At 37.8% G+C, this 13,407-nt stretch overlaps 2 protein-coding genes across 6 annotated transcripts in view; one reads left to right on the top strand and one right to left on the bottom strand.

Annotated features, from left to right (window-relative positions):
- Positions 1-942: 942 nt before the first annotated feature.
- On the bottom strand, positions 943-10,717 carry sdha (succinate dehydrogenase complex, subunit A, flavoprotein (Fp)). Its single transcript, XM_016567427.1, has 15 exons — positions 10,627-10,717; positions 9,598-9,681; positions 9,235-9,396; positions 8,260-8,403; positions 7,932-8,096; positions 7,626-7,774; positions 6,048-6,172; positions 5,573-5,741; positions 4,956-5,151; positions 3,672-3,843; positions 3,414-3,532; positions 3,180-3,291; positions 2,600-2,730; positions 1,516-1,629; positions 943-1,368 (listed from the first exon to the last, which is right to left on the bottom strand). Exons 1-15 carry the CDS (start codon positions 10,684-10,686, stop codon positions 1,282-1,284), a joined length of 1,989 nt encoding a protein of 662 aa, XP_016422913.1. The 5' UTR covers positions 10,687-10,717; the 3' UTR covers positions 943-1,281.
- A 665-nt stretch (positions 10,718-11,382) lies between these two features.
- ccdc127b (coiled-coil domain containing 127b) overlaps positions 11,383-13,407 on the top strand; it is a 4,951-nt gene continuing 2,926 nt past the window's right edge. Inside the window, exons 1-3 of one of the 5 annotated variants that reach the window (XM_016567457.1) lie at positions 11,383-11,566; positions 11,975-12,103; positions 12,199-12,926. In XM_016567457.1, coding sequence (XP_016422943.1) covers positions 11,986-12,103; positions 12,199-12,881 — 801 coding nt within the window. In that variant the 5' untranslated portion in view covers positions 11,383-11,566; positions 11,975-11,985 and the 3' untranslated portion in view covers positions 12,882-12,926. The other 4 variants (XM_016567456.1, XM_016567455.1, XM_016567454.1 and 1 more) reach the window with 4 other exon arrangements.

Genomic DNA, 13,407 nt, shown 5'->3' with positions numbered 1-13,407 from the left:
AACCCATCATATGCCCCCTTTAAATATAGCTAAAATAGCCCCTTGTCGCAAAAAAAAAAAAAAAGTCGCAGCTACGATGAGAAAGTAGCTAAATTTGGCGACAAAATCCCCAAATTGGCAACACTGTCCGAGCATTGAAACTGACGCCATTTTGGCTCGGGTAAAGGACCAGTCGAGCCAAAATGTCTACAAATAAAGTTCGTTTCTTCATTGGAAGTACATTATATAAGTGCTTCTCTACAAATGTGTGTCGCATTAGCATGTTTACATAATGGCATAACAATTACATCAAGTGTTGTATTAAGTTATATATCCATTTTTTAAATAAAATAAAAATATTTTTTTTTGTTTCTTTGTTTCATTCTTTTTTTTAAATTAAGAGTATTTAAGGAAAACATAAAATTCTCATTTATGTATTAAGGTATTAAAGTTTTACTTAAAGTATTTTTTAATGTTTTACATAGTTGACACAATCTTGTCATTGCAGTTTGTCAAGATAACTAAGGCCTGAGCTTTTTTTGTGAACTCAGCTGCCATCCACAGGCAAGAGTACTTTACAACAGCTAACCATTCCTGCAGTTAGAAATAATTGCAATGTAATTACTTGTTCAATGCTTAAGTATTTTTTTAATTATGATGTAGTCAACACAAATACTCATGCATTTTTTTTCCCACTGCACACTTCACATTGTAAACATTTAACCCACTGGACTTTCCAGCCGATTTTCTCTCTCCAGCAAACAAGAATACATTTTAGTCAATATCACAGACCCAATTATTATCACCCGGATCATCTTTATTGAGTTTAAACAGAACCTTCAAAATAAAACATGCAAGACGTACAGAACTTTACATACAAATGAGTTGTGAGTGTATTTGAGAATGAAATGCCACCAGGTCAAATAAATGTGAAACCGTACACTGCATTAGCATCACAAACTGTCAAGTTGTTTACTAGTTTAATCTATTTTTCACAAGGTGCAAAGAGCTTCTTGACAGTATAATGACAATCATTCGACATTTAAATATTAAATATTTAATGATTTACTCACCAGCATGGTTTAGAGCAAATGTGATGGATGCGTTTTAGAGAAGATACACCAATATCACACAGCTGAATCTTTAACATGGAGTCTGACTAGTGCAGTTTTATTATTTGCTCTTATATTTCACAGAGTTTTATGTGGTCATATTTGACTGAAGTGCAGCTTGTCAAATGCAAGATATTCATTTATTTATTGGCTGATTATAAATAAGCAAAAGGGCGGAGTCAGGATGTGTTTAATAGGAGCGGATTGCAGGGGGAATGGCAGCACATTCCTCTGCGTTCAGAGAGTTGTCAATCACAGGTCTGTATTCCAGAGTAACCTGAAACACAAGTTTGTACATTATATTAACATACGCTTTTTCTTGTATGCGGACTATAAAGAAAGATTTAAAGGTAAACAAATGAACGGAAAGCTAACAATAGCAAAACATTCTCACAATGAACCAGAGGATTCATTATATATTTACCTTTCCCGTCTTGGGATCCACATAGGACAGTGTGTGTTTCCTCCAGTGCTGCTCGAAAGGCTTCTTCACTTGTCCCTGCAGAGACTTAGAGTAATCGTACTCATCCACACGGTCCTGTAAGAAACACAGGGTAACAAAACCATTAAAGATGCAAACATATTATCAGCATGACAGTTGATAGTTTGCTCAAAAAAGAAAATCTGTTGAAAATGTACTCACCCTCAGGCCATCTCAGATGTAGATGAGTTTGTTTCTTCATAGGAACAGATTTGGAGAAATGTAGCATTGCATCACTTGCTCACCAATGGATGCTCTGCAGTGAATGGGTGCCGTCAGAATGAGAGTCCAAACAGCTGATAAAAACATCACAATAATCCACAAGTAATCCAGACGACTCCAGTCCATCAATGAATGTCTTGTGAAGTGAAAAGCTGCGTGTTTGTAAGAAACAAATCCATCAAGATGTTTGAACTTCAAACCGTTTCTTCCGGCTAAAATGAGTCCATAATCCATAATATTGCTTTTTTTTTTTTTTTTTTACAGTGGAAAAAGTTCTCTCACCTTAATCAGGAGAGAAATTATCATCAAGCACTGTTTAAAAGCCAAAACATTCTTTTTCACTGGAGGAAAATTTATTATGGATTATGGACTCATTTTTATTTAGCCGGAAGCAACAGTTTGAAGTTAAATACGTCTTGATGGATTTGTTTCTTACAAACACGCAACTTTTGGATTCTCCAGATGTTAACTGATGGACTGGAGTGGTGTGGATTGCTGTGATGTTTTTATCAGCTGTTTGGACTCTCATTCTGACGGCACCCATTCACTGCAGAGCATCCATTGGTGAGCAAGTGATGCAATGCTACATTTCTCCAAATCTGTTCCTATGAAGAAACAAACTCATCTACATCTTGGATGGCCTGAGCATGAGTACATTTTCAGCAAATTTTTACTTTTGGATGAACTATTCCATTAAACTGCAAGACTACAGATTACAGATTACATTCAGATAAAAAAATCAGACAGCTTTGTAAATTTACAAAATGTTGTCCTTAAACAAGCATGCTGGTTTCAGAAAGTTCACCTTGAAGTCCTCGCGGGCATGAGCTCCTCTGCTCTCAGTACGGGCCTCAGCGGAGACGATCGTCTGCACTCCGTTCAACATCAGATTCTGCAGCTCCAGAGTTTCCACCAGATCAGTGTTCCAGACAATGCCTGAGGACATAACAGCAGCACAAAGTACATTCAATTTTTTCAGGTTTCTTTGATGAATAGAAAGAACAGCATATTTTGAAACAAAAATCTTTTGAACAAAGTCCAGTCTGTCACTTTTAATCAATTAAATGCATAACTGCTGAATTAAAGTATTAATCGTACTGACCCCAAACATTTGAACGGTGTACGTGAGTGTGGAGTTATTGTGTGTACATTAATGAGGAAAAAAAATTTACTTAAATGATTTTAGCAAATGGCTGCAATATAACAAAGAGTGAAAAATTTAAGGGGGTCTGAATACTTTCCGTACCCACTGTACACCTAGGATGGCTTGAGGGTGAGTAAATCATGGGCTAATTTTCATTTTTGGGTGAACAATCCCTTTAAGGTATTTGTTGTGGTATTTTGTTCCTAATTTGTCCAATTCTCCTGTGCCAGTCTTCTCTGACCTCTGTCAAATGTCTTGATGTCATCCAGTGACTTGTAGACGGAGTCCATCTTGTCACAACCTTCCTTCAGGATGTCTCCAGTGCGGAACACAGCAGCGTGACTCTGCATGGTCTGAGGTCCAAAAGAAAAACACAAAACCGAGATTCAATTCTGTTGAAATGAGTATCTTATAATGACCCCTTGAGATCATCCATTTGATCAGTCCATAACTTTATGATTCTCTTAGGAAGTACCTTCTGCATATTCAGTCTGATCTCTGAGGTTCTGGTACTGCCGTTAGCAAAGCGGATCTTGTCCAGATTGGCAACAGACGCCTCTCCTGCATTGGGTTTCAAAGGGGAAAGCTTCTCTCCTATGAGACAGGATGAAACCATTACACAACTGTTTTATATATAAAAAATATATTAACAAATAACCACTGATGCCATAAAACAGGTAATGTAATAGCAACTGGAGCATTCCTTCACCATTTCAGGGTGTATTGAAGCTACCTGGAGTGTTTGTCTCAGCAATGGTCAGGGCACAAGCGCGTCCAAACACAACCAGATCCAGCAGTGAGTTGGCACCCAGGCGGTTGGCACCGTGCACCGATGCACAGCCACTCTCACCGCAGGCGTACAGGCCTGGCACCACCGTATCCTCTCCATCCTTATGAGTGATGACCTGCGAGGATTAGAGAATATTGGTGTCATGTTCTCAAGAGAATCACTTCCACACAGTGATTTGAACATTTACGTTATGATGTAACCATCATAATGCAATCAAAATCTGTATACTATTTTCACATTCTGGGTCTGTTTGGAAACAAAGAAACTGTATTTTATAAAACAGTCATAACTTAATATTAATTCTTTAAAAACGTAAATATTTTTCTCAACTAAAACCATATTGTATCTGATCAGCAAATTCTTATTAAAGAGTGAATGTGTTTTAAATGTTACCATGTTATTACTGCATTTGCTATTTTTTTATTAATTAAAAAAATTTGAAATTGAAATGACAAATTACACATGACCCACACTAAAAAAAACATTTAATATTGATGAGAAATTTTATTTGAATACATCACTGTATGAAATTTATAATAATTTAAATTAGTAATAATCTGAGAATCACTATTACCAGTATTAACCCCTTTGGAATGAATGGAATTTCATTAAATCCCATCAAATTTGTAACTTATGATTGTTCAAAAAAGTCAAAATTTATGAAACCTACATATTTATTTCTAAAAAAAACAACAAATACTACTCTGAAAAGTTCACACACAAAATAAATTCATTTTACTCGCATAAACTTTCACATTCAGATGAAATAAATTGATCAACAGGCATTTATCAACAAAATGTAGTCCCAAAAGTGTGAGAAATATAGTGAAAAGGCTACATTTTTTACATGAATATAACTTCATAGATAATATTACAAAAATATTTTTTTTACACCTAATGGTAACTCCATACATGAAACATGAACATTGTTCTGTTAATGGCTTAATGGCTAAAACATAATTGTAAAAAATCTGAAAATAAATAAATAAATGTATATTTTGAGGGTCTTAAAGATTTTGCACCATTTTGTTCCCTTATCCCCCTTTCTTTAAAATAAAACAAAATTTACTTTAGTGTAACTCTATTACAAATACAGTTCTAATACAAAACTGTAATAACTGGCGCTACAACAAACAGTGCAGGACAAAAAACACTTAAAAATTCAGAGTTTGTTCAAATCCCTAATCTAAGCACTAGCAATATTCAGAGATGCTGAAAAATGAATACTTGTCCCTTGTAGTTGGTGGGGATGCCGCCCATGTTGTAGTGGACGGTGGGTAACACTGGGATGGGCTCTTTTGTGACGTCCACTCCAGCAAAGATCATGGCTGTTTCAGAGATGCCGGGCAGGCGAGCAGCAAGCTGCTGGGGTGGAAGGTGATGGAGCTGCAGGTAGACGTGGTCTTTATCTGGCCCAACACCTCTGTAGGGAACAGGGTGGAAACTCATTCAGAACGACAGTCACTTGCTTCCAATCGGCTGAATGCATGACTGAATCACTCACTTATTAAAGACAGTTACTTGGCGCCACCTACTGGCAGTTTCAGTTTCATATTCAGAGTATCATTTCATTGTGTGTGTGTATATGCATGTATAAATATATACTGTATATCAAAATTCAATATTCATTAAAATATACGAATACACATTTTTAAATATTAATACAATGTTAATACAAAATATTTCTTTACAAAGCAACTTTTTGTAATGCCTATTCAATGCTTTTCTCATCTAAAACAATAATGGCATGATCTTTTGGGGGTAATTTTTAGTCCAAGTTGGTGACTGTGTTCTGGGCACAAAATAGCAGATTAATATTATAGTAAAAATTAAGTATATTATACCTTCCTTCCCTGATCTCGATGGTCATGGACCGTGAGACCACGTCTCTAGAGGCCAAATCTTTAGCATTGGGTGCGTAACGTTCCATGAACCTCTCGCCTTCACTGTTGATCAAGATTCCTCCCTCTCCACGGCAACCCTCTGTGATCAGGCATCCGGCTCCATAGATTCCTAAGAGAATTATGTCAGAGGTCATTTAAAACCAGACATAGGGTGGCTGAGGGCTGGATATTTATAACACAGATGATCAAGTATCAACATAGACACACATAAACGCTGCAAAGAAACAGTATAACCACGGCCATAATATATAACTGTTAGATATCGCTGATGTGACATGAGACATAATCATGTTATAAACTGCAAGTAAGTAAGCCATTCCCTCACAAACAGTGGCAAAGATTTGTTTACGATTCTTTAATAGACAGTGAAGGCATTCTAAAGGACTTTTCCAGGCTTATGAAAGATGAAGCTCACCTGTGGGGTGGAACTGAACAAATTCGAGATCCTGGCAGGGCAGACCAGCACGGGTCACCATGGCATTACCGTCTCCTGTGCTGGTATGGGCTGATGTACAGCTGAAGTATGTGCGGCCATAACCACTGCAGAGAAAGAACAATAAATATATATATAAAAATTCAAATAATTTATTTCAAACAGAATCAAACAAACTTCTAAAGATGCAAGTAAAACTATTGTAAGAAGAATCTTTTTTATCCTTTTAACTAAAACTAAAAATATAAAACATGTATAATCAAATAAAAATAAAGCTGAAATAAAATAGAATATAAATATTAGATGAAGAGCTTAAAGAAATGTTGTCTTGGAAACTAAACTAACTGAAATAATGTGTACTAAAATACTTACTGAAATAAAAATAGCACTAATAAAATGACAAAAGCACATAAAACGAAAAGTGAAAATATAAAAATAAAAGCTAATTCAAAATATTAATGAACACTTTAATAGTATATAAACGATACTAAAATAACACTGCTGAATGCTTAAAGGGATAGTTCACCCAAAATGGAAAATTCTGTCATCATTTACTCACCCTCATGTTGTTCCAAACCTGTATGAATTACTTTCTTTTGCTGAACACAAAATATAAAAAGATATTTTGAAGAATGTGGGCATCCAAACTGTTGCTGTTTCCCATTGACTTCCTATTTTTTCCCATACAATGGAAGTCAGTGGAGGCCAGCAACTACTTGGTTACTCACTTTCTTTAGATTAGGGCCTTTCGCACCGCTTTAGTTCCAGAACTAAATGTACAGTACTAAAGTACTGGGACGATTTTGCGCGAACTATTTCTCAGTACCATTTAAAGGGTTGCATTCTACAGTGTGTAACTTACTAGGAACCAGTCGACAGCGACGTCATTTGTGTGCGGCGTTCAACAACGAAAACAAAGAAGAACAACGTTAACAACAGGAGGATGGAGGACGCTGTGATCGGAGCTGTGTTTTTGTTGTGTCTCGCGGGTTTCACAATAATGGACATGGAAAGTTGACGTATACGTAAAGCGATTGAAAGAACGGAAAGGCGGACTAAGAATCTCCAACGACAACTGGCAGTGCTACATTTGCTACAAGTGCCTGCACTTCAGCGTCCGTCCATCTAATCGCTGTTCTCCATACTTCCGAAATAAGTTGACACAATGTTTACACGGCGTTTTAAATCATGGCGGGTGAGGGCGTTTTCGTACGCGTTTGGCCAATCAATGTCTACTTGCGTCACGGGGAGTACCAGTTGTGCTGGTTAGACCCTGCTCCGGAGTAGGAGCTAATTTGGTTCTCGAAAAAGGCAGTCCGGTACTAAAATCGCACCCAGTTCCGGCGGTGCGAAAACGCCAAAAAGTGGGTAGTTCCACAATTAGTTCTGGTACTATGAAAAGGTTCCCGCGGTGCGAAAGGCCCTAGTGTCTTCTTTTGTGTTAAGCAGAAAAAAGAAACTCATACAGGTTTGGAACAAATTAAGGGTGAGTAAATGACAGAATTTTCATTTTTCAGTTAAATATCCCTTTAAGACATAACACAAGATCATTTCTCTTACCCAGTGGCAATGACTGTGTTCTTGGCTCTGAAACGGTGGATGGATCCGTCCTCCATGCACAACGCAATGACTCCCTTACACTCTCCATCCTCCATCAGCAGATCCAGGGCAAAATATTCCACAAAATAACTGGTGTCATACCTTAGAGACTAGATACCAACAGACACAATTAGACAGGTGTTCCAGTTCAAGCTGAATTTGGCACAGCCGACAGAATGCCTGTAATTTCTGCTAAGATTTTATGTCTCGATTTCTCAACATTTTAAGAAACCCCAGCCCAAATCACATCCACAGACTCTCACTCACCCGTCCATAGAGCGTGTGAAGAAGAGCGTGACCCGTCCTGTCCGCCACACAACAGCATCTGTGAGCCTGACCTCCTTTACCGAACTTCAGACTCTGGCCTCCGAAGGCACGCTGATAGATCCTCCCTTCCTCGGTACGGCTGAACGGCATACCAAAGTTCTCCAGCTGAAAAGACACAACAACCGCTGATGAGATGGAAATCACAATCATATTGAGGCTAAGTAATGCTTGAGTTAGAGACAGGGAAACAAGAGGTCAGAAAGTGGTCTTCTTATCCAATCTCCTGACAGTAAAGGTGACAGCAGCAGGCTCTGTAAGCGTCTCTCACCTCCACCACTGCAGCAGGCGCCTGCTCTGTCATGTAGTGAATGGCATCCTGATCTCCCAGCCAATCAGATCCCTTCACTGTGTCATAAAAGTGCCAACGCCAGTCGTCCTCCTCCATGTTGCCCAATGCAGCATTAATCCCACCCTATTTTATAAAGAAAAAGAAACAAGAACGTTATAAGCCATTTTAAATAAATTGTAATAAATAAATTTATAAATAAAAGTAAATAAATTAAATAGGTTAACACTTCACTTTTATAACCTTTACAAAGAAAGACAAGTGTTTACTTATATATATATATATATACATACACACACACACACACACAGTATCTCACAGAAGTAAGTGAGTACACCCCTCACATTTTTGTAAATATTTTATCATATCTTTTCATGTGACAACACTGAAGAAATGACACTTTGCTGTGAGAGTGTAATATATATATATATATATATATATATATATACACACACACACACAATAAAATATACACTCACACAAATATAAAAATACAAAAATATAAATGAATAAATATTATACACACATATACATATATATATAGTCATAATTAAATATTTGTAATTCATAGTCATAAATTGAGACCACATATATATTTTAAGAGAATATTAATTATCTATTAGTTAAAACAACACACTTATTAGCGCTTTTCTTTTTTCAAAGTGGTGTAAGAATATCAGAGGTGTAGTTTCAAAGGTTAAACTTTTCTGTGAACTTTAGACTTCTTTAACTGAAAATCACTGCGCTGCTCTCAGACGTTCTAAAGAACCGATTCCCATTCAATCTGTTCCTGATCAGTAAAACCTGTTCTATAAAAACTAGTATAAATCCAGATGACAGATTATGCTGTTGCAGTATATGAGAGGGTATAAGAGAGCAGATTGTTTTGTTGCTAAATTATAACAAGGAGAAATGCAAGAGAAAATCAAGGAGAAATGCAGGAGGAAATCTCCAAACCTGTGCGGCCACTGTGTGTGAGCGGGTGGGGAAAAGTTTGGTGACACAGGCTGTGTTAAAACCGGCCTCCGACAGACCGAAAGCTGCACGCAGGCCTGCGCCACCGGCTCCCACCACGACAGCGTCAAACTCATGGTCTACTACTGGATACTGAGTGGAGATCTGAGGGGAGAAATACCAAAAACACATTGATCACACAAGGCTAGTAGTCTGTGACATCTAATGTTGTTCTTTAAAGTGACAACTACCTTAATAGCCTGCAATGGTGGTGCATGTACGCGTATAACTGTCAATACTAGATCCTGCATGCAAAATGAAAACTACTGAAACCAAACGAGGAAGTAGCATACTGTATATACTTACAGCATCTGAGACTTTTGCATCTCCCCTTTTTCCATAGATGGAGAAATGCAACTTGCGGTTGCTCGTCTGGCACACCACTGGCAGCTGGATGAAGCAGCAAATTTTTTTTATTTTAATAGTTAAAAACAAGCAAAATCACATCTGTGATGTTTATCTATGTTTGTACATTTCACTGCTTTACCTTCATTTATTGAGTATTTATTCAATTCACATTTATTTTGTATAGACAAACATATCGTTTCAAAGCAGCTTCAAAGAAAATGATTGTTTCAACATTTCAATTTAGAGTTAATTTATAATTTGTTTATTTTCATCTTCACCACCCATGTGCTTGATTTTTTTTCCTTGATTTTATTTTTTGTATAATATAGGTGAGAAAAAAATCTAATCTGCAATAAGTAAGTCTGACAGTCTTTTAGTAAATGACAAATGTTTTCCATTTTTAATAAGAAAATTGCAACACAACATAGTGACAAACAATCAAATGCATTCTGGTCTCTTCTGGTGACATAACAGTGAGACGTCTGGTTATTGCTTCATTGTAATAGACAAATAAATTATAGGTTCGGTGATTATACAGATTATGCAGCTGTTTGATGATCGAATAAAAATCATGCATCCAGACACTTAAAAATTGATAATATCTAATATAATGGCATGAGCATTCAGCATCACATGGCTAATGCTAATGCTGCCTGCTTGACCTTCAATGGATTACTGTATACAAACTATCTAAACTTTACTTCTATGAAATGTCACAATACATTAGGTGAAAAACCCTCACTGCTAAAAGGCAAGCTCTGTTAATAAAACACCATCACATAAAACGTACACTCATGTAACAGAGGTACTGATACTAGAGGTACTGATACTATGTAACAGTGTTACTTAACACAGCAGATGATGGTTACAAAACCAGCACACACCAGGCTACAATAGACTATAGCGACATCCAAGTATAACGCAGTTCAACTGTCGGCCTGCACTGGCCGAATGCCATTAAAATGCAAAGTTTACGAGAGGACTTACAGCTTTAGATGACACAATCTTTCTTCCGAGGACACGGGAGACAGCGCACACCGCGGCCATGTTGCTCGATTTCTGACTGATGAATACGCAAGCGCTTGTGATGGGAAGTCCGACTCATTTCCACGAATCGGTTCTTTCGAACAGTTTAAATGATTCAGTGATTCTTTCCCCCGGCTTCACGGCGCGGCGTATTGACTCGATTCGGTTTTAGTTAAAAGTTGTTTATTGTAATCGCATATGTTGGTCAGTTTGTTATAGCAATGATTCAGCTCATAAAAACAGTCATGGAACTTTTCGCACCATCAACCAAATCCTCGGTTCACTTAAACAAATCTTACTTAAGTTCTCAGCTTATTCGGTTTTTCCATCAGCTATGCTATGTTATTATACCAAGTACGCACAAACGATATTAACGTAAAATATGTATATAAATGCTTAGGCTACTATCCTATAGTGAAATAAACAGGGCATGCATTTCGTTCACTTGATCAATTAATTAATAGTAGGCTAATTATAAACGAAAAATTAAACAATATAGTCATTCGTATAAATAAAATATTTAAGCATTTGCCACTTAATTTAACACGTAATTGAAAATAAAGATAGTTGTGTGAATACATGTAGGCCAAATGCAAACGCGCGGTATACGCGTTCAAAGCTATCAGGCTCAACCAACTGATTGAAAAGATCCGAGCAATTCGGTTCAAATGAATCGCTAGCCGGTTTCGCAGCTTCGGTGGGGACCGTACCAATGTTTGTCCACAGTGGGGGGGATTTGTCGGTTAGCGTTGTCCAAAAAAACAAACGCATATGCTTTGAAGCTGGGTGGAGTTATTTACTGTAAATGCCACTGTATAGAATATAACCCTCACACTTATAAATAAGCGATATTTTTTGTCCAAGAACACTGACGCAGGCTTCAGCCCTACCTATGTATGCTGTAAGCGACTATTTGACCCTATTTGATAAAGGACGAGTGCTTTGAATACTTGCAAGGTAACATGGACATTTGATGTGTTATTGTATTGCCAACATGTATTGTGCTTGCATGACTAATGGTAAATATTCTTTGTTAGAAGAATAGTTACTAGCCAAATCGCGTATGGACGTCGTGGAAACAGGAAGTGTCATATTTCAACAAGGAAGGTCTTGCGCTTTTCAAGTTTCTAGTTAGGAATTGAATGAGAATGCAACTTTCAGTTTGCATAAGGATAGTAATGCATCACTATAAATTAAAATTAGGCAGTTGCTTTTTTCAGTCATTTAATGTCAGAATGTACAGTTGCCTTTCCCTTTTTATATCATATTGGTCAAATGTTTGATATAGAAGTATGCTTTTATTTTCCAGCTGCAGTCCACATGAATAACCTGAATGATCCTCAGGACTGGAATATAAGGCCAGAGAGGCAGGGTGGTGGTGACAGCAGCAAGTGGAACTATGCCCTCCTGGTGCCCATGCTGGGACTCGCTGCCTTTCGTATGTACTACACTACGCTATTGCTTCAGTAGCATGTAAATTGTGATCAATTGCATTTCATATTTTATTTTTCTTTGCCTTGTGTTATGTTTTAGGATGGATCTGGTCCAAAGAGTCTCAAAAGGAAATCGAGGAGGCCAAGGTCAAGTACGAAAAGACCATAGAGACAATCCAGAAGGACCTGGATGTGAAATACCGACAGACGCTCTCTGAAAACCACAGAGAAACAGCTCAGCTCGAGCTTGATCTAGAGAAAGAAAAGCAGCGGGTGCATGGCTACCGTCAAGCCCTGGCTTCCCAGAGTCGGCAGCTCGGGGAGGAACGTCGAGGCATGAGGTTGGAACGTGAAGCTCTAGAAAACGAAAAATCTAGATTGCGTTACGCAGGACCTGGTGGCGCCCTCTTCCACGAGGCCCTGGAAAAGGAGAAAGAGCGAGAGCGGGGGGCTTCACTGGCTCTGAAGAACGTAGAGTACAGGCTGGTGGAACGGCAGAGGGCCTTTTGCAGTATTTTGGTGCCCCGTGTGAGGAGGGTGGAGGTGGAGAAGGACCTTCTGGTTCATACGGCTAAAGAGCCCCTTCTTGCACATCTGGAGATGGAGGACGGTCTCAGGGATATTTTTAAGAATGATCGCAGTTGTGCCGAGTATCTCAACACAGATGAGCGCAGGAATGGGAGTCTGATGTGGCTGTATCTCAGATACTGGCGGCTGCAGCTCACTCTTCAGTCACACCAGAGAGCTGAGGCGGCTATACTCGGCATTCAGACAAAAAAGTGACACTGGGAGATCAGAAAGGAATCTGTATCACTAAAATTATGTATTGTAAAATATCTCATTGTCAATAAAGTTAATGAGATTCAATTTTGTAATATTCTTTTCTTCGTAGGAAGAGCAACTTAAAGGAGTAGTTTACCCAGAAATGAAAATTTGCTGAAAAGATGGAGATGAGTTTGTTTGTTCATCAGAACAGATTTGGAGAAATTTAGCTTTAAAAATCTAATTTTACATCACTTGCTCACCAATGGATCCTCTGCAGTGAATGGGTGCCGTCAGAATGAGAGTCCAAACAGCTGATAAAAACATCACAATAATCCACAAGTAATCCACAACACTCCAGTCCATCAGTTAATGTCTTATGAAGAGAAAAGCTGCGTGTTTGTAAGAAACAAATCCATCATTAAGACATTTTAACTTCAAAACCATTGCTTCAGGCTAAAATATGAGTCCATAATGCATAATATTTCTTTCTCCAGTAAACACAAAACAAAGGAACATAAGCAATTTGTCACAGAGACAACAACAT

Source organism: Sinocyclocheilus rhinocerous, unplaced genomic scaffold, assembly GCF_001515625.1.
Source record: "Sinocyclocheilus rhinocerous isolate Xijiao unplaced genomic scaffold, SAMN03320098_v1.1 scaffold422, whole genome shotgun sequence".
In the NCBI taxonomy this organism is placed as follows: domain Eukaryota; kingdom Metazoa; phylum Chordata; class Actinopteri; order Cypriniformes; family Cyprinidae; genus Sinocyclocheilus; species Sinocyclocheilus rhinocerous.
Note: the sequence above shows the minus strand (reverse complement) of the source record. Positions and strands in the feature narration are given on the sequence as shown.